At 39.7% G+C, this 21,970-nt stretch overlaps 1 protein-coding gene across 1 annotated transcript in view; it reads left to right on the forward strand.

The window, feature by feature from the left end:
• The window catches only part of CFAP43 (cilia and flagella associated protein 43), a 99,119-nt gene that overhangs the window by 65,123 nt on the left and 12,026 nt on the right, over positions 1 to 21,970 (forward strand). The window contains exons 21-31 of the mRNA XM_065894218.1: positions 2,793 to 2,897; positions 5,065 to 5,181; positions 6,058 to 6,285; positions 7,873 to 8,079; positions 9,008 to 9,097; positions 9,394 to 9,474; positions 10,101 to 10,226; positions 15,331 to 15,450; positions 18,494 to 18,601; positions 20,164 to 20,250; positions 20,938 to 21,026. Coding sequence (XP_065750290.1) covers positions 2,793 to 2,897; positions 5,065 to 5,181; positions 6,058 to 6,285; positions 7,873 to 8,079; positions 9,008 to 9,097; positions 9,394 to 9,474; positions 10,101 to 10,226; positions 15,331 to 15,450; positions 18,494 to 18,601; positions 20,164 to 20,250; positions 20,938 to 21,026 — 1,358 coding nt within the window. The remainder of the gene's footprint in view (positions 1 to 2,792; positions 2,898 to 5,064; positions 5,182 to 6,057; positions 6,286 to 7,872; positions 8,080 to 9,007; positions 9,098 to 9,393; positions 9,475 to 10,100; positions 10,227 to 15,330; positions 15,451 to 18,493; positions 18,602 to 20,163; positions 20,251 to 20,937; positions 21,027 to 21,970) is intronic.

Genomic DNA, 21,970 nt, shown 5'->3' on the forward strand with positions numbered 1-21,970 from the left:
CAGGATCTCAACAATAGGGCAAAGACCAAAGCCCAGTAATGACCACCTAGACACAGTATTAGCATTATTCTGGAGGGATTGATAAATAGCCTCAAGAGTAGCAAGGGGGGGAATGGAGGAGCCTGGGAATCAGACAGGTTCTGACAACTAATATGCCAAAACAGCTGTTTAAGAAAAAATAATTTAGTACTACAAAGCTACAGTAATCAAGGCAATATGGTACTGGCACAAAAACAGAAATATAGATCAATGGAACAGGATAGAAAGCCCAGAGATAAACCCACGCACCTATGGTCAACTAATCTATGACAAAGGAGGCAAGAATATACAATGGAGAAAAGACAGTCTCTTCAATAAGTGGTGCTGGGAAAACTGGACAGCTACATGTAAAAGAATGAAATTAGAACACTCCCTAACACCATACACAAAAATACCCTCAAAATGTATTAGAGACCTAAATGTAGGACCGGACACTGTAAAACTCTTAGAGGAAAACATAGGAAGGGCACTCTTTGACATAAATCACACCAAGATCTTTTCTGATCCACCTCCTACGGTAATGGAAATAAGAACAAAAATAAACAAATGGGACCTAATGAAACTTAAAAGCTTTTGCACAGCAAAGGAAACTACAAAGAAGATGAAAAGACAGCCCTCAGAACGGGAGAAAATATTTGCCAACGACTCAACAGACAGAGGACTAATCTCCAAAATATGTAAACAGCTCATGCAGCTCAATATTGAAAAAACAAACAACCCAAAGCAAAAATGGGCAGAAGACCTAAATAGACACTTCTCCAAAGAAGACATACAGATGGCCAGGAAGCACATGAAAAGCTGCTCAACATCAGTAATTATTAGAGAAATGCAAATCAAAACTACAGTGAGGTATCACCTCACACCTGTTAGAATGGGCATCATCAGAAAATCTACAAACAAGAAGTGCTGGAGAGGGTGTGGGGGAAAGGGAACCCTCGTGCACTGTTGGTGGGAATGTAAATTGATACAGCCACTATGGAGAACAGTATGGAGGTTCCTTAAAAAACTAAGAATAGCATTACCATATGACCCAGCAATCCCACTACTGGGTATATACCCAGAGAAAACCATAATTCAAAAAGACACATGCACCCTAATGTTCACTGCAGCACTATTTACAATAGCCAGGTCATGGAAGCAACCTAAATGCCCATTGACAGACGAATGGATAAAGAAGATGTGGTACATATATACAATGGAATATTACTCAGCCATAAAAAGGAACGAAATTGGAATGGATCTAGAGACTGTCATACAGAGTGAAGTAAGTCAGAAAGAGAAAAACAAATATCGTATATTAATGCATATATGTGGAACCTAGAAAAATGGTACAGATGAACCAGTTTGTAGGGCAGAAATAGAGGCACAGATGTAGAGAACAAACGTATGGACACCGAGGGGGGAAAGAGGCGGGGTGGTGGTGGTGGTGGTGTGATGAATTGGGAGATTGGGATTGACATGTATACACTAATATGTATAAAATGGATAGCTAATGAGAACCTGCTGCATAAAAAAGTAAATAAAATTAAATTTAAAAAATCAATGAAATCGAAAGCTGATTCTTTGAAAAGATTGATAAAATGAATAAGCCTATAGCTAAGCTAAGAAAAAAGAGACAGATACAATTACTAATGTTAGGAAGAAAAGAGGGACATCACTACAGATTCCATGGAAATTAAAAAGGAATAAAGGAATTATATGTTTTTGAAGATTCTGTTGTTACATTCTCTAGCTCAGAGATTCTTTCCTCAGCCATGTCCAGTCTACCATCATGTCCAGAGCCCATCAGATACCTTCTTTATTTCTAAATAAAGAACATTTTTGATCTCTGAAAAAAAAAGAAAAAATAATTGAAAACTGTATTAGCCATTAACTCAATGGGTAAAATCAAAAATAAATAAAATGCAAATTACACAAGGTATTTGTTCAGACAATGAATAAAATAAACATGAATAAATGAGTAAATGAATGAATAAATAAATAAGACATTTTCTAATCTGGGAGATATTATTTTCAGCTAGTTTGCTAATGATCTGCCAACAAAGTGAAATGCCAAAAAAAGAGGTTCTGTACAACATTGTAAATCAACTATACTTCAGTAAAAAAATTTTTAAAAAAAGTTTCTGAAGAGGACCCTAAGGACTAAGGATTGTTGGGTGTCACTTTCATGCCAGCTCTTTTGGCAAACTTTATTAAAATAAGAATACTTAATCACTTAAGGAGGTAAAACTAATTGAGGTAACATATGTTTCTAAATGGCAAAAGGTACATCATACGATCCCCAAGAATAGTGGAACATTCATTTCACAGTGGACATAAACAATAGAAGAATATAGTGCAATAAAACCCCAAGACAGAGGTCACAAAATGCCACTTCAAATATGCATTGACAAGGATTAAGCCAACATTTACATATTTCAAACTTTTCTAATAAAACAGGAAGACTTGGCACAGTGGGTTTGCTTCACCACCTTGCGCCAACCAGGCAGATCTGTGATGGTATGTGTGTTAGCTATCCAGCTACCATGGCTGTGCAACTGCCCACACACCTGCCTTGGCTCCTGTGTAGGACCTGCCTGCCTTAGTGGTGTTTGTGTTGACACCCTAGTCCTCAAGGAATGGAATCCTAAGCCTCCAGACTAAACCAAAGACGGGGAAGTATCCCCCTCCAAGTGCATCTGGTTTTTACAATTGAGATTGTTTTTGAGGCCACATTTTCATTCTTACTTTTCCCTTCATTTGTGTTCCTTAAGATAAGAAAGGATGCTGAGATGCAAAACCTAGCCAAGAGATATTTGGCTGAACTTATCAAAGGAGAATGCTGGAATTCGATGGCTGTGAAAGGCCGAGCTCTTAAGGTAACAGATAGAACTTCAGGTACAACACCTTTGCCAATGAAAATTTTCATGGAAAGTCTCATGGCAGAAAATTTTAAAAAGAAAAAGTTTAAGAAAATCCATATATAGGAAAGCATTCGAAGCACACCTTGCTCCTTCTTGTACTGACTCCACCTCGATGTGTCATTTTACCTTGTCTCGTTCTTTCCTCTCCGCTCAGTCCCCATGTGCTTCTAAGCCAGCATCTCTTAAGCTTTGTTTCAGCACCTCTTTCCCTCTTTCCTCTACGACACCACCTGCATCCGGGTCTCAATATCTGTCTATTCCAAAAAGCCACTTCACTCACATTCCACACAGATGGAAAACTAGACAGAATATTATTCACATTTCTTTTTTTTAGATACATTTATTTATTTTATTTATTTATTTTTGGCTGCGTTGGGTCTTCGTTGCTGTGCGCGGGCTTTCTTTAGTTGCGGTGAGTGGGGGATACTCTTCGTTGTGGTGCATGGCTTCTCATTGCAGTGGCTTCTCTTGTTGTGGAGCATGGGCTCTAGGCGCACGGGCTTCAGTAGTTGTGGCACGTGGGCTCAGTAGTGTGGCTCACCGGCTCTAGAGCACAGGCTCGGTAGTTGTGGCGCATGGGCTAAGTTGCTCTGTGTACTATTCACATTTCTACCTGTACCTGCCTTCACATTTTCTTTTCCTTTTTTAAATATTCACAGTGAGATTTTTATGATCTTTTTTTTTATTTTATTTTATTTTTTTTTGGCTGTGTTAGGTCTTCGCTCCTGTGCGTGGGCTTTCTCTAGTTGTGGTGAGTGGGGTCTACTCTTTGTTGCGGTGTGTGGGCTTCTCATTGTGGTGGCTTCTCTTGTTGCGGAGCACGGGCTCTAGGCACACGGGCTTCAGTAGTTGTGGCACGAGGGCTCAGTAGTTGTGGCTCGCAGGCTCTAGAGCGCAGGCTTAGTAGTTGTGGCACGCGGGCTTAGTTGCTGCGCAGCATGTGGGATCTTCCTGGACCAGGGCTCAAACCCATGTCCCCTACATTGGCAGGTGCGTTCTTAACCACTGCGCCACCAGGGACGCCCCTGCCTTCACATTTTCTAAAGGACAGTTTTTTGTGCCTTTTTATTGAGATTCCTCCCAACACAGTTTCCCTCTTTGTGTAGGGTGACCAAGAGTCCCAGTTTATGCCTGTGGTCCTAGAGTAACTATTAACAGCACCTTTTTCACTTTCAAATATGCCCCCTGTTTAGATAATGAAGTATTGATCACCCTCCATTTATGTGATTGAGTATTGCTCTAAAACAGGGTTTCTCGAGAACGGCACACTTGGGGCTGGATAATTCTTTGTTGTAGGGGCTGACCTAAGGATTGGAGGATTTTGCAACATCCCTGCCCTCTATCTACCAGGCCCCAGCAGACTCCGCCACCCCAATCATTGACAATCAAAAATGTCTCCAGACATTGCCAAATGTCCCTGAGGGGCTGGAGAGGATGGAGACAGTGGCCAGCAAAATCACTTCTGGTTGAGAAGCACTGCTCTAGAAATAAATCTTTCACAAAAGCACAGTATTTTTTATACAACGTTTACACCAATACTGAAGGCATACATTGTTTTATTTTATTCCTTTTTTTTAAATCGAAGTAGAGTTGATTTACAATGTTGTGACAGTCTCTGCTGTACAGCAAGGTGACTCAGTTATACACATATAGACATTCTTTTTTTATATTCTTTTCCATCATGGTTTATCACAGGATATTGAGTAATGTTCCCTGTGCTATACATTAGGACCTTGTTGTTTATCTACATTTATTCTAAATGTAATAGTTTGCATCTACCAACCCCAAACTCCCAGTCCATCCCTTTCCCTCCCTCCTTCCTCTTGGCAACCACAAGTCTGTTCTCTATGTCTACAAAATAGATAAGTTCATTTGTGCCATATTTTAGATTCCACATACAAGGGGTATCATATGGTATTTGTCTTTCTCCTTCTGACTTACTTCACTTAGTGTGATAATCTCTACATTATTTTATTTTAAAGAAAGCTTCCATGGGCCATTTCACTCATGCATGATAACCTATGGATTAATTTTGTTGAGAGAAAACGTGCCCCACTCTGCCCCAGATACACACAATTGTTCTAAAAATGGATTTATTTCATTTTGCTCTTTTTTTCCCAAGTGCTTTCACATCCCACGTGTGGTTGAGAACTTCCCAATGAAAGAACGCACAGATGAGGAGCTGAAAGAATTGAAGAGAGTCGTGCAACAAAAAGAGATGGAAGCAGAGTGTCTTAAAGTACAATTTTAAACATATATGTGTTTATATAAGTGACGTGTTTTCTTTCAGGATTTCCTTCACACAGATTTGAGTTGGAATACTACTTAAAATACGTTTAGATATTGTTTGTGTTTATATTTATATTCCTTTATGTGTAGGAATATATTCTAATGAATATAGGAGCCTATATCCACGTAAACAACATTGGCTATCCCTCAAATATGGTGATATACTTTTAAAATTGCGATTTGGGATTTTGTTCTTGTCCTGGTCAGAAGTTCTTCATCCACACATACTCTTTTTACCACCTCTTATCACTGGGGATTGTGTTTTAAGATAGTTGGCCAAGGATGAAGTAGAATCTGTTTTGGTGGGATTTATGGTTTTCCTAAAGCAATCCTACCTTTTTTTTTTTTCCAGAAATCTCTGTCAAACCACTTAAAAACACTGCCCAATTGGTGTAGTTTCATTTTGGCCAGAACTTTGCATCCATTCTTTTTCTAAAACTAAAATGAAGGCATGCTTAATTCTTTTTACATACTCATACCAGTCCTATGTGAATAAGTTCCTTTGTAAAATGTGAAGAGAAGGTATATTTTTTAATGCTTAAGTACCAAGAAAGACTCAAAATATTTACGAGAAGCTGTCATCCCGACAGAAAAATATGAATATTACACACTATCAAGAAGAATTTTTACTCTTATGATTTATCTACAGTCTATCAATTTCTGAGGCTTTCTCTTCAGCAGGTTCAGGACATCACTTTAAATTCAGTTGTTGGCAAGACAATTAACATCTTAAAATGATTGTTGAAATAATTAAGTTGTCCCAAAATTGCCCTTTAGAGAATTCTTCTGATTGCGTAACTTTCATTTCATCTTTTTCTATATTTAGCTACAGAAGGAAATGGTAGAGGTTCAGTCTGCAATTACCTTGGTTAAAAAGCATCATGAAGAGGAGGATGAAGAAGAGGAAGAAGATGGGACAGCAAAAGATACCAACTTGCCCAATTACCTGCTTGGTAGTCTGAGTACTGATTTTAGGGTACCTACCTCTTTGTTGTCAAGCCAACTGGAACTTCATTCCAGAGAGGAGAAAATCAACCAAATTATATTACTGAAAGTGGGTGAATTTTTTCTTTACCCTTGAAAATCTCTAAAACTTTCCATGAGGTGTCCTGCAAAGGCTCAAATTGAAATCCAATGCCAATCAAATGATGTCTTTAAAGTACACAGAGAAATATCCACATGGCTAGCATCCATGTTCTTTAAACAGAGCTCGTGGACAAGAGTTGTTTTCATCCATTTGGAGTGGGTTCTGTGATACCAGGTTTTCTAAAGAGCACCCTCCACTGGCTAACACCGCAAACCATTTTTCTACTTAGATCTTCGGGAAACTCAAAGATAAAAGAAATCCTTGAATGCCACCTTCTAGGTAACCCAGATGTCAATTAGGACCTCCCTGTAAGATCAAGATGTGAATGCTTATGTATCTCCTTAATCTAGGAAAGTACAATTTCCTCTCTAAGATTTCTATAAGTGCTGGGGCTCAGGGATAAGGTATGGTGTCCTTCAGGCTCTAAGCTCCTACTCCTTGCTTTCCACCAAACAAGTCAGTTTCAGAACACACCTGTACATGCCACGCCTACTGAAGGTTTTCGAAAACTCAGTAACTGAGATTGCACCAGTGCAGACGGTTTGAAATTTAATGTTTGGCCATTCCTATTCCTGAAGATCCTTCAGCCATGTCTGCAATTTGAGTTCTAGCCTCTTGCTGTGTTACTCTGCTCTCCCTTCCTATCTTTTTCTCTTCTTTGTCTCCTCCAATACCTAAAATTCCTGTGCATTTATACTGAGAACTGTTGAGTTATGCCTTTTGTTGCTTAGCTTCTGCTGACCTATGCCCTCAGTGTCTCACCTTCCTGCTGCTTTATTAAGGTGTTTTCCTACACGAAAGTCATTTCAGCCTGAGAGAAATTCTGGTGCCAGCCGTTAAGATCATTTTCTACCCTGCTTTAATGGTTTCATCTTCAGTAGGATAGATGTATAGACTGAAGTCAGATGGTAAAGTCAGGTCTACTTTTAGTTTGACCCATCATTCTACTCACCAGCAGAGCTAGGGGCAATCCAGCTGGACCCACATCCACCTTAGTAACTGGCTGATCCAACTGGGCAGCTTGGGTTCCCTTTCTACCTGAAAATGACCTGTCCATACAGAGGAAGACTATTGTGTGTAGTTGTGCTTCTCTGGAAGATTCTCCAGACCTCTAGAGGCCATCTTTTCCTCACCTCCTCTCCCCAAACCTGGTTCCAAAGAAAAGATATTTCCCAACTTTAATACTGAATATTTCTTTTTAAATATTTTTATGATGGATTTTTTTAAGAACATACACAAAAGTAGAGAGAATAGCCCAAAGAGCCTCCAAGTAGCCATTACCCACTTATCAATATACCTGCACACTGAGCTACATCGTGTGTTTCTGGAAGTACGTTGTAGTATAACAGTTATGCTGTTGCTTAACCTTACCCATGGTGGGATGCCACTATAGATTACTGAACCAAGATGTGACTTAATATAAACAGTATTTTAGAAAGATTACTTTGCTTATAATTTGTAAAGTGATTTTGGAGGGAAAGTAAAGCTGTGGGACCATGTTGCCAGGAAAGGTATAATACATGGTGTGTTTATAATAACATATTGATATTTTAGGATATTATTTACAAGGTAAAAACTGCTTTCAATAATGAGTTTGATGCGGCATATAAACAAAAAGAGATTGAAATTGCACGTGTGAAGGAAAAAAATGTAAGAGTTCAAGAAATCGTTTTGGATCTGGAGTTGGAAGAAACAGTCTGGCAACCAGAATTTGAGGACTGTGAGAAGCCAGAGAGAACCCTTATTGTGGAAAGTACTGAGGTACGATTATCCGTACATCATCTCTTCCCTTCTTTCTCATGACGTCTTCCAGGCTCTTATTTATTCTTCTTATTTTTGCTACCAGAAGCAACCGTATAAGGTAGCATTCTTGGTTACGAGTAACAAAAACAGTTAACACAGCCCCAGCAATAATGGGGATTTCTTCTATGAATGCTGTAGAGTCCAGAGAAGACTTGGACACCAAGCCTAGAAAGAAGCAGGAACCACACGCTGGAACCTTGTGGAGAGTCCAGAAGTGCTCTTTCTTCATCTCTTGACTCACTTCTCTCTGCATTTCAGCTGCCTCTAGCAGTTTCTATGTTATATCGCCTATGCTCAAGAGAGCAATTTGTCCAAACTATAATCTCTTAGCCCTAGTTCTGGATTCGCCTGGGAAGGGGCTTCTTGGTCCAACTTGGGTCCAGCACCTGTACCCATGGAGGCTGGGTCACATAATGGGAATGAGGCTGATGGAGCTCCAGTAATTATCTAGCCATTAGAGTAGTATGGGTCCCAGAGAAAGGGGCTCACTGGACAGCCTTCTTAAAAGGTATTTGGCACAAATGCAGTTACAAATAAATGCTTAAAGAAGACAATTCAAATATAATCATATTTCATTTATAAAAAGTAACTCAAAGAGAACACCCTTGCTCACATGAAACCATCTTGATTACTTTGGGGCAAAAGATAATAGTGTTGCTTAGAAGTAATAACAAACACTCATACAGTCCCTGTTAACAGTAACCGTCTATTTTTCTCACTCTCTCATTTTGGACCTCATCTTCATTCCAAGACAGGAAATTGGTTGCAAAATCTGGATAGTCCCTCCATCTCCTTAATCCCTTCTAACCTCCTCCCGGTGTGTGGAAGGAAAGTATGGCTTGAATTTTGTAAGAATAACAGCAGGAAACCACATTTTCTCTTTCAGATTACAGCTCAGAAACATATTAATCCACAGCAAAAAGCCAAAACAGAATTGCTTGTGACCCGTGAAATGGAGCGATTGCTTCTGTCACAGGTATACGGTTTTTTTAAATGGTACCTAAGACCCTTTTCCTTTTAGGGATATTTGTTCCTAATTTGGTTGAATAGTCTTGTACTCCACCATAGAAACACATCAAGGTATTTGTTGTGGTCAGAGGTCACTGGAATCTCAGTGGCCTCCTCTTCTCCCCTCCATGCATGCCACTGCCCACCCTCCCCAATCCTAAATGCAGTCATTCTAACATTGGGGACAGGGGGGCTGTCCCCAGTGCCACTGGAGTGTCAGACCTCTGTCTCAGTGACCCTCTCTGACCTTGGCTTTTTCCGAAGGGCACCACCACAAGACGCCGAGCCCTCATGGACATGATGGGAGGAGTTCTGGAAGTCAAGAAGGAAGACATTTTGAGAATGGTGAGATTCCTGGTCATCCTTGTGGAAGGTGGAATGGGATGGAAAGAGCTACTGAAATGTGACCATTTTTTCCCATGTGAACCAGAGTTGTAGAAATTCTACAGCAACAAATATACCACCCCCCAGTACCTTATAAACTTACCACATCAGGCAAAGAAGAAGAAGTTTGAAACACCAGGCTTGCCTTCCAATCTGATGAAAAGCAAACAAATGAACAACAACAAAAAAACAACCACAGTTGTTTGGGTCTCTACAGAAAGTAGGGATAATACTGCACCTCTAATTTTCCAGATACACCAAGAAACATTCCCTTTGATACCTGACATAGGTATCCCTGGAGCTCAGGCATAGTTCTAGCTATGAAGATATCAACTCACACTTCTGAACTTGTCACTTAAGAGTCAGGGTACATCCCAAAATGCTTACCCTCGCTTAAGTGACAGAAAGACCATTGTAACATTTTTTCATATCCTTTGGTCAAAGTGTTAGGTGATTGCCTTGCCAATGTGAAGAACTATACCCTTTTAAAGGACTCTCTTTTTAAAACTGTAACAATAACTCTGAATTTGACTATATTGCTATATTTATGTTTAACCTAGAATATATGCTTTCCTTTATATCTTCAGGTGATTCCTCAACCTGCTTTCATGTCAAAACCTGATGCTTTGTGGTCTGAAAAGGAAAGGAAACAATTCAAAGAGTATGAGAAAAAAGTCAAGGAATTAAATGAAGAAAGAGATAAGTATAGAAAGGTCAGAAGAGCAAAGAATATAACCTACCTTATCAAGGGTGTTTCAGTATCTTTTCAAATGAAGTGCTCTTTATTTTCTCAGTGTCTTTAGTAGCCTAGAGATGGTGTTTGGGCTTAAATTCTCAAGAGAATTTGAAGAAGCGAGTGGAGATAAATTTAAAGGCTTACTACAATTTAAAACGAAAAGAACATGTAGCAATTTTTTAAAGTTCTTATTGATTTCAAATTTCACATCATTACAGTTCATTTGGTCCTTCATTCATTCTTCAAATATCTAGTGAACACCTATGGTAGTATGTTCAAGGCACTGCAAGGGACTGCTCTCTATTGTCTATGTCAATTTGAGTTGTATACTGTTGCTTGACTTGCTCTCAATTTCAAGGAAAAGAGAGAAAAATGACACAGTCAATAAAGTTCTAATTTGAGATTTTTGCAATGCAGGTCTCCCACTTTTATCCTTCCATCACAAGGCAACATTCCCACATTAAAAGTGCTTACAGTTATAATAGAGATGTAAAAGGTGATGGTGTACAACCAAGTAAATGATATTTATTCTTCTGTGAAGAAAGTAAAATCATACCATCATTTGAGGCAGAGCAGTTTGTCAGCTTTATGGTGAACAATTCCTTTGAACGTATTGTTAACTTGTCCCTGTTTTTATTCACTGCAGTCCTCTAACAATGTCTTTGTGTATTATCCAAAATGAGTAGTTTTGAATGCAGTAAAGATTTCAAGAAGTTACAGAGTATAGACGCCTAAAGTGGCACCATTTACTCCACAGTCTTGCACTGTAAAATAGTCTGCTGCCTACACCTTCACCCCCTGCCTCTTGGCCATGCTCACCTGGTAAAACCTCAGCCTTGATTAAGCCAGGACTCAACCTTCTCTGCACCTGCACCATGCAGTGGGTAAAGGAAAAATACTGACTGGTTTCAGTCTAATGACTTTAACCTTTATTGGGTCCCTAAAGCTGCTCAACAATGCTGTTCCCCCTAGCTTTCAATTTCCCCCTAGCTTAATCCACATCACCTGGGGGAGCTTTTTTAAAATACAAATTCAGAGTCCATCATTCTGAGGACATAGAAGGACCCTGAGATTCTGCATTTCTAACAGGTAACCACCTGGTGCAGCTTCTGCTGGTGGGTGGACTACAAGATCCTAGCGAGATCCTAGAGGGCCACTTCATGTGTTCTCCCCTATCCTCAAACCTCCAACACCTGACCGTCAACTCACTCTCACCTTATTTTCTTTTTCACTGGGAGAAGAGAAGCAACTAAAAGAGATTTTCCTTACTCCTCTCCCGCCACATCTACCACCCACCTGCATTGAATCCAGAGATCCTCCCTGCCTTTCTGTTCCTTATGGGTGAAATGGCCTTGCAACTGCCCAAGCCTGGTCTTCCACTCGTGCACTAGGTCCCATCCCATCTTACCTGTTCAGTGCTGTTACTCCAGCAATTTGCCCCTTTTCCCTGCATCGTCAGTTTTCCCCCTCTACTGGATTTTTCCATAGACACATGCTGTAGTCTTACACATTGTATACATCTCTCATCTTATACAAAAGGAAAAAAGACTCCCTTGATCAGGATTCTGGAGTTCTTTCTATTATTCTTGTGACTTTGGGGTTATTTATTTCAAAATAAAAAGTTAAAAGAAAAGAAAAAACAAACACTCCCTTGACTCCACTTTCTTCTCAATCCACTGCTCAATGTCTCCTCGAAAAACTGATGTTCACTGTCTCTATTTCCCCTCTTTTAAAAGAATCTTTTTTTTAAAAAAACTTTTGTGTTATGGAAAATGTCAAACATATATAATGACGCCCTTATGCAGCTTCAACAATCATTGACTAATGCAAATCTTATCTCATTTTATACCTCTGCCTACTTCCCTGAATTATTTTTTTACTCATTTGTAAAAAATTTTTTTTTTAATTTATATTTTGGCTACGTTGGGTCTTCACTGCTGTGCGCCGAATGGGCTTTCTCTAGTTGCAGCAAGGGGGGGCTACTCTTCGTTGAGGTGCACACGGGCTTCTCACTGCGGTGGCTTCTCTTGTTGCGGAGCACGGGCTCTAGGCGCATAAACTTCAGTAGTTGCAGCATGCGGGCTCAGTAGTTGTGGCGCATGGGCTTAGTAGTTGTGGCGCATGGGCTCAGTAGTTGTGGTGGCCGGGCTTAGTTGCTCCATGGCATGTGGGATATTCCTGGACCAGGGATAGAACCTGTGTCCCCCGCACTGGAAGGTGGATTCTTAATCACTGGACTACGAGGGAAGTCCCGGGAATGGGAGAAAATCTTGGTGTGATGGATTCTGCATTGTATATTCATCCTTCCTACTTGGTCTCCCATCTCTCACCTCCCCTGCTTCTCGTTTCTCAGCATCTGATACAGACATTTTTAGACAAAATTAGATTTCCCCAGGAATGTTTGAGGGAAAGACTTGTGTTTTTAACAAATACTCCTTGAGTTCCCACTATGTGCACCATGTTAGATCCAAGGGACACGTGGTGAATAGAAAGACACAGCCCTCAACCCTCAGTGTTCACTATCTGGTGGTGAAGGGGGTTATATATTAACTGGACATCCACAAAATAATTATTTAACTACAGTGTGATAAATTAGGAAGGACAAGTTCTATAACAGTAGACACAGAGGCGCTGACTTAGATCGGGGTGTTCACCTGGTCCCCTTTACAGGCTGGCCTGCCCGTCCCTTTGCTGCTGTGAGTGCTGCAGCTAAAGGCTTATACCCAAGGCCACTGGAGTCTTGTCCTTGGCTGACCAAGGGGGCATTATTGTCCAGAGACACAGCAAGGTTATACCACTGCTCCCACCCAGAACGGCCAGCAACTGACTGATGAGATGGGGGTATGAAAGTCCAGCCCTCTCGGCTCAAATTGGGACAGGTCAGCAGAGCCTCTCTATTACCCTTATACCCCTGAGAATCAGGCCAGGGCTGGGCCACCTGAGAGCACATCATAGCTCAGCTCCTGCCCCTTCCTACCCGTTTCCCTCACCCCCGTATAGGTGTCAAAAGCATGTGCACTGGAATCCTGTGCCAGCCTTTGCTGCTAAGACCCAAGGTAGTGCCCAAGACAGGACCCAAGAAAGGCTTCCTTGAGAAAGTGGCATCTGTTCTCACATTAGAAGAATGAGAAAGAATTAACAGGTTGAAGAGTGAGGAAGGGACGGCAGGCAGATGGAAAAGCCTGGAGAAGGGCCTGCAATGAGAAGAGTGTGGGGCATCTGAAGAACAGTTTTAGCAAAAGGCCATTTTGATATCCTAAAAAGTTCCTTTCAGACCAGAGAGCTTCAAAGGCCTGAAAGCTCAGTGTTTTAAAGAAGGGTGCATAGGGGACCCTTGGACAATCTGGCCTCAGGAGGCTGTGTCTTTGGCCATTTGCCATATAATGATGCTTCCATTATCCAGAAACACCTGAACTTGATAAACAACTACTAGGAGGCCACAATTCATAGGATTTTTCCATTCCTATGAGATAGTGTCATAAATTATTATAAGCAAATTGGCCCAGAGCTGTATTTGTTTTATTTTTAATATTTCCTCATTGCTTAATTAGCCTAATTTAGGTGGTGTTTCTCCTTGTATCATATATTTCTATACATTTTGCTAAACTTCTCTCTCCATAATCTTCCCAGGGTTAGTCTCTTCCTTTATTAAACCAGCATAGAGAAAACTTGGTCTTTTAAAATAAATTTAAAATAATAACAACATTCTACAATCATTGTAATAATTGATTCAGGTGAGAATTATCAATGGATGCTAAAAGTTTGATGAGAAACAAGATTTTTTTACATAGTCTCAAAGTATTTTCCCACAAATCAATTACAAATGGAAAAGCGGGAACGGTACAATAGAGAAACTAGAAGACGCTACCTAACCCAGTGATCACAGTTAACATCAGCCAAAGTGAAACGAAGCAGCATTGTGTCTCCTGAAGTGGTACACTGGGAAGGATACAACATGATTTGTGGAGCATTCCTGCTAGAAATGTACATGCTGGTCTAAGCATAGGAAACGCCAGACAGACAGACCTAACCTGAGTGGCAGACCCCAAAATTACTAGCCTGTATTCAAGTGTCTGCAGCTTATTCTGAAATGGTTGAGAGAGAGAGAGAGGAAGCGGGGGAGATTTAGCAAGCGATAAAGGAAATGGGGTAGAATATTAACCGTTGATTAATTTGGTTAAAAGCATATGAGAATTCTTTGTCCTATTCTTGCATCTTTTCTGTAAATTTGAAGTTATATCAAAATTTAAAAGTTGCCAAAAATTTCTAAGGCAAAAATAGTTTGTAACAGTATGTCTAGGATTGATCTGCAGATGTCATTCTCTTTAAAAATGTAAATTTATATCTTTCCACTTACCTACTGTGTGCTTAGTGCTAAGTCTTGTTGGAATTTTAAAGAAGGAAGTGGTACTTTTTCCTTCTGATGTAGAACTATTTAGAGGGAGAAAACATACAGAAAACAAGAGAGAGTATAAATAACATAAATATGTATATATACAGTTCACCCCTAAATGACTCAGGCTTAGGGGCCCTGACCCTCCTCACAGTCCAAAATCCGAGTGTAATTTTACCGTTGGCCCTCCACATCTGTGGATTCAACCATCCGTGGATGGTGTAGTACTGTGATACATATTTGTTGAAAAAAAAATCTGCGTATAAATGGACACACACATTTCAAACCCACGTTTTTCAACCACCAACTGTATTCATAACTTAAAAAAACAAACCAAGATTTCTTAGGGCCAGATTGTGTGCCTAGAAATTTCTGTCCTGTATAGAGGGTCAGAATTTTCTGGAAAACTTTGCTGCAATTTGTTTTACTGGACCTCTGTCTGCTTGCATCATTAGCCCTGATCAGTGATTTTAACTTTTTTTTTCCCAGTGTAATCTTTTTTAAGCAAAAATCTCAGATTCACAATATAACAGACCCAGCAGAAACATCTCTGGTTAAAGGGGGAGCCCAGAGTACCTCACGAGGCCTGCCCTCCACCTGCCCCTTTGTTTTAGCAAAATGTAAACAACCACTTCCTAGGAACATTTGATGTTCCTAAATGTTAACTTTGCTGTTGATTTCCTTTTAGTCATTAGAAACAGAAATGAAGAAACTTCAAAACTCTATTCAAGAAAGCACACAGAATTTTGATGAACATTTGAAAAGACTCTTTGAAAGGAGAGTGAGGGCGGAGATGGCTGTCAGCCAGGTAAATAAAAGCTTTACTTATATGACTTGTTCTTTTAAGGAGCCTCCAGGGCCTGTCATTGCTCTTAGGACAAAGACCAACACCCTGTCTGGCATCCAGGTCCTGCACTCGACGGCCGTGACTCCTGCTCCAGCCTCATCTGTGGCGCCCCCCTCACTTGCCATGCTGAGTTCTCTGCCTCCTGTTCACATCTCCTTCCTCCCAGCGCGGCAGTAAGACTCTGCCCACTTCTCTGCTTCCTGGGCTACATCTACTCATCTGTCAGGTCCCAGACTAGGTTAGGTCTTCTTGTTATATACTCTGTTCTTTTACTTCCTATCACTTATTACAACTGAATTTTAATTTATTGTGAATCACTTTTTAATGCTCCCAAGACTGTAAGCTCCGTGAGGGTAGGGACCGAGTCTGTCTTTTTCATTTTTGTATTTCCAGCAACTAGCAAAGGGCTGGGCTCATCTTGTATGTTGAATGAATGAATAATATACATGCCCTAAAAGATCAGATGAAAAATCTGACTTAATTTGATTCAGCAGTAAGAATATAAATGAAGCATACAATAACTTAGAAGCAAGAAGACCAAGAATGAAGGCTTTAAATTCTGAGGGAAAATTATTCCTAACATTAGATTCTATACCTGACCAAACTATCAACTGAATGTGAAAGGAGAATAATATTTTGAGAAATGCAAGGTCTCAAAAATTTATATGCACCCATTCTCTGGAAGCTAATTGAAGATGTATCTCACCAAAGCAAAGGGGTCAACCAAAAATGATGAGAGAGGTTAAGGAACCTCCAGGAGGATGTCTGTATTGTCAGGGTCCTAATAGGAATGGTACCCTGAAAGGGTTACGTTTAAGAGAGGTAATGCAGGGACTCTTCACTGAGGTATGGGCAGGGTTAAGAGAAACAGTAAAGAATGGTGAAACAGCCAGAGACTAGAAACGATGGGAAGCCAGTGTCATCCCTAGAGTTAAAGAGGCAAAGGAAGGGCACTATTACCAGGACCCAGCAAGACCCGTAGCCATGGGAGAGGGGCTGTTCCTCACTTATCGTGGCCACAGATAGAAGAACATAATCACTGGCCCAGCAGGGAGGGGATGTATGCATATGGTAGTTAGGTGGGGGGAGATTGGGAATGAATGCTCCAGCATTAGTCTTAAGAGTGCGTTAGTCATAATGGCCAAAACGTAGAAATAATCCAAATGTCCAACAACTATGAATGGATAAATAAAATGTGGTTTATCCCTATAATGGCATATTATTCAGCTACAAAAAGAATGTAATAATACATTCTACAACATGGATGAACCTTGAAAACATGCTAAGTGAAAGAAGCCAGACACTCTAGGCCACATATTGAATGTTTCCATATATATGAAATGTCCGGAATAGGCAAATCCATAGAGACAGAAAGTTAAAGTTAGTGGTTGCTTTGGGTGGAGGCATGAAGACCTCTGGGAGGTGTGGGGAGAAATGGGAAATGGCTGCTAACGGATTTCTTTTAGAAGTGATGAAATATTCTAAAATTGTGGTGATGGTTGCACAACTGGGAATCTGATTTTTAAAAACCATTGAATTACAGACTTTAAAGGAGTGAATTGTATGGATCGTGAAATACATCTTAGTAAAGCTGTTATTTTAAAAAGATAGAACATCTTTTCATACAAGACAATGAGGAAACTATCAAAGACTACTAAGTAACATCAAAAGGACTCAGGAGTCAACTTTAAAAGTTCCCCTAGGGCTTCCCTGGTGGCGCAGTGGTTGGGAGTCTGCCTGCTGATGCGGAGGATGCGGGTTCGTGCCCCGGTCCGGGAGGATCCCGCGTGTCGCGGAGCGGCTGGGCCCATGGGCCGTGGCCGTTGAGCCTGCGCGTCCGGAGCCTGTGCTCCGCAATGGGAGAGGCCGCAGCAGTGAGAGGCCCGCGTACTGCAAAAAAAAAAAAAGTTCCCCTAAATGGGACAATTTAAGATTCAACGATAATAATAATTGCAATTAACTGAAACCTATCAAATTTGTTAGATTAATGAATGTGTGATATTTTAAAAATAAAAATGCCATCAAAGGTTAACAAATTTATTATCTAAAAATTAATAAAGAGAAAGTGTCAAGTATTTACTGTTTTCCTGTATGAACTACACTGCTAGGTAACCAAATAGATAGGGAGAAGCGGCCCTTTATAAGAGGATTTCAATCAGTAAGTGAAAAAGGAATGATAGAAATATAACATCACCATTTTGCAGCTCCCAGTGGATTAATGGACCCAGGCATTGAGATCTACAGCTGCTAACATCTCAAAAAGAAAGACAACTTGATACTACCTGTTTCCTGATCAAAAAGCACAATATCCTTTATGATCTTCATAAAAGGATCAAACATAGGTCTGATCTGTCCTCTGATTCAGCTGCCAATTTTCAGGAAATACATGGGATAAAGGACTCTGAAAAACTTGCCATAAGTATGCAGTTAGCAAAACCCAGACTAGGTGAAACTACAGATAACTGCAAATAAATGTGAGGAAAAGAAAGGGCTGAAAGGGAACCTGTGGATTATAAGAGACTTCTAAAATGTGACAGTTTTTTCACCAGTATGTTATACAATAGTGCCTAGAGATACATATTTGGGTAATAATACTGCAAAGAAACATAAAGAGGTGATTACCATAAAAGTCAGGACAATGGTTATTATCGGGGTTGAGATTAGAATGGGGACACATGGAAAGGGCTCTGGTAAAGTGGTAAAGTTCTAGTTCTTAATTGAGTGGTGATAACAAGGGTGTTTTGCCTTTATAATAACTCATTCAACTATACATTTGTTTTACGTATTTTCCTATGTATGTGTTTTATCTTACAATGAAAATTGAAAAAGGTAAAAACAACTGAGCAGTTATTGCAAGTTTATATTCCCTTTTTCTTAAAAAGAATTTCTCTTGCTTGTATGTCATAAACTTGCTTGATGAGTGCCAAGTCTGTGACCCTCAATAGGAAATCCTTTCAAAGGTAGGCATATTGATCATTTTCCCCCTTTTTAAATATTTCTGCAGGAGGAATTGAAAATAATCAACCTTGTGTTTTCCTTACTGTTGGATGAAGAAATAAGCTCCAGAGAAGCCTTCCTGAACAACTACCTTGCAAGGAAGCAGGAGGAGAAAGTAAGTGTAGTGTCTGATACCTGAGTACAAGCATCTTCTGACAAAGGGGATCCCTCTTAACGAGAGCTCACATGCCTAGCCTCTTCCTTCCTTCTACATTCCTACTCAACTGTGTGCTTTCCTTGGCTCCCTGTCTGGGACTTTGCCCCAGGGTCAGATGAAAGTGCCCACTCCAATCTGTTCATAAAGTTATGTGATTCTGCGTCTGCAATCATTTAGTCAAACGAACTGTGTAACTTTCATATGACATATGGTTTATAAAATGAGGCCATGTGGCTTCATGGTTGAAGGGGCCCACTTTTAACCACTGACTAGCTATGGGACCTTGGACAAGACACATAACCGTTAAAGCTATTTTCAAGCTCTTCTCTAGGGAATATTGTTCTCTCTGGACGTTTTGGCACCCTAAGTTTCACTAAATATATAAGTAATGGGTTAGCTTATAGAATGAAAAGCTGTCATAGTTTGAAAATCTCAAATAGGAGCATGAATAGATATGTTTCATTAAAGAGACAATGAATACAAAATACATGTCACATGATGATGTTCAAAAGATGTCCGCTTTTATTAGTGTTAATAAATGACATTTATGAATGATATAAAGTATCAAATGACATATGTAGTTATTGTTGCCAAGAGGCTGTTAAAGAGCATATGCAAAGCACCTTCTAAATACAACCCTACTCATAACAACCCTACAGAGTATGGGATTTCTTTTGTAGATGAGGAGTCCATCTCAGAGAGACTGGAAACAGGCTAAGTCACTCACTAGTGTGTAACACACCAGAAATTGGAACTGTAGATATAAATAAAGACCCTCCAAATGAGAATAAGCAGACTGTTTATTCAGAGCTTGGTATAGTATGGGAATCAGCCACCATCACTTGTGTTTGGCAGACACTCAAAGCCAGGCAGGGGATGAGAAAGCTTCATGATGAATAGAAGAGAGGGCTTCAGCTATTCCCCGATTCGAAGTTGTTGGCATGGAGAAGCCTGGAGCAAGTTAATTAGAAGCTTGGCAACCTATGTGCTTGGTTTAGGAAGGAGCTTTGGCTTTCTCTGGTTGGTCCTAAGTTGAAAATGGTAGCAAAAATTAGGAAAGCTGAAAGTTATTGACCAAGTCCTGGCAGTTTAGGGCCGATCGCTGCAGAGGCTGTGGTTTCCCCTCCTGGCTGGTTGTAGGTTATGGGTCAGGGCTCTATCTTTATATACTGTCTGGCCGTTGTCCATTTATATATTCAGTCTCTCAGAACCAAGGTCCATGCAACTCCCAAGCCTGTGCAATTTTATCATCCATACTGCCCTGCCAAGAGTGTAGTGTGCTCCCTAGTCACTTACACACTCACATACAGAGCTGGCTACCCTTTGAAACAGGTGAGTGGATGTTTGTCCTTTCAGTCTCCAGTCAGTTTACTTTTTTCTGTGAATGTTATATGTAATCGATACTTCACTTCACATTTATCTTGTACTAGGGAATTCCTTGTTCTTTTCAGTATCCCCAATATTTTTGTTTATCCTGAAAAATCTCCAGTTCCAATCTTCTACTCCTGATGTTATTATAGAGCCAGACTACAGAGGCCATCCGGAAATCTAGAGAAGACCTCGATATGTACAAGGAACACTACGACAACTTGCTGGCGGAAGACAAAGTGAGAGCTGTTGTCTCACCCACTCGCTAATGCGATAGAGTTGCTGCTGCCTGGATTTGGGGAAGATTAAGAGGGATATAATTTAATTTCCTCATAGATTTTTCTCCTACTGTAATTCACAGTTACGGGTGTACTTCATTCTATGCCACTGTGTATTTCTAAAAATCACTGTGTAAAATAAATTTTTTTAAACTTCCCTCGTTCAAGCTTTCTCTTGTACAAAAAAGAGAGAGCTCATGTAGACTTTGGAGCTTTTTGAACTTCAGGTTGCAAGTCCCATTAGTTGGTTATGAAATCAGCTTAGTAGGCTATGATCAGCAGATTTATAATGGAAAAGAATAGGATAGAAAAGCAAACAAAAGAATAGAATAGAACGGAATGGAATAAAATAGAGGTAACTTGCATGTTTTACAGGTAAATATCATTTTGTGAAACTTCAGTTCTGAATGATTTCTAAGACCTCTTATATGAAGTAATGTTTTAAATTTACTGAGGTGCTTCTTGTTCAAAGTAAATCTTTGTTAAATCCTTGCACAGTGAGTGGTCACCCTCTAACAAGGTTATAAACCAAGTTTTCATGGAATTTTAAAATCAAAGTGACACAACCTATATTTTAAAGAGTATTGTCAACAAATAAAAGCCTTCTGAAAAAAGTTACAATCCTGTCAATGATATGTTTTCCCTTAGGTTCTAGATCGCAGCTTTAAAAAGGAATTTTCTGAAATTCCCAGTCATCAGGTGGATATACTCTACAAACTTTTTAAACGCCGACCAAGGTTTGTTTCCTCTTTGTTATCATGTTTTTGAGAAAAAAAATTTGTAAACGTTATTAGATGTCAGCTTTTTCTCCCGATTAGTTCGTAATATTCAATGTAACATCTTTTATGTGAAAATGTTCAAGTGTCTTGATCATAACTCAGTTTGTTAAAGATCATTCTTATATCTTACAGTAGGCAATGAAGACTAAGGATTTCTTTTTTACTATTTAAAAATAGTTAAGTATCTAAGTAATCATAGTGCTATTATAGGTTCTATTTTATACATGAAAGTAGTTCCTCATAAGACACAGATGGCAGACAGATTTATAAACTGTTTTTCCCAAGATGTGTTCCAGCAAGTATGAGTCCCTTGCCGTATGAATTGGAATTACACATAATAGTCTTCCAGGACAAAATAAGTTTAAGGAAATACTGGGTTGAAAAAGATAAAGTTAAAAGATTTTCTTTACTGAAGAACATTTCAGAACTTTTTGTAGCCTTTGCATCCCCAAGTATAAGAAATAGAGTAGGAAATGTTTTCCAGACTTATTCGACCACCAATACCCTTTCCTCGGAGCATCTCATGTGATTTGTGTTCAAGATAAAGTTTGAAAAATGCCAGTATAAATGATTGAAAATAACCATTATCAGAAGAGTTCTAAAATATCTGATTTGTATACCAAGAGTAGCATTAGAACTACATTTCACAGATTTTTATCAATTCAGATTTCCATAATTTTTAATCAGACATAATGTAGGAACCATGGAGTTTGTCACAAAGATATAGGCTCATTTGTGTCTGAGATGCAAACTCATTCTCTCACCTTTGACAGGTTACATGCAACCTGAGGAATTCAGTCTAGAGCAAGCCTTATGTCTTTGTTTCCCTATTTTTAAAGGAGTGAGTTACATAAGCCTGTGAAGAAAGAAGTGAGACCTCCCATATACTGGGAGGCAGCAGT

This window comes from Phocoena phocoena, chromosome 16 (assembly GCF_963924675.1).
Source record: "Phocoena phocoena chromosome 16, mPhoPho1.1, whole genome shotgun sequence".
NCBI classification, from domain to species: domain Eukaryota; kingdom Metazoa; phylum Chordata; class Mammalia; order Artiodactyla; family Phocoenidae; genus Phocoena; species Phocoena phocoena.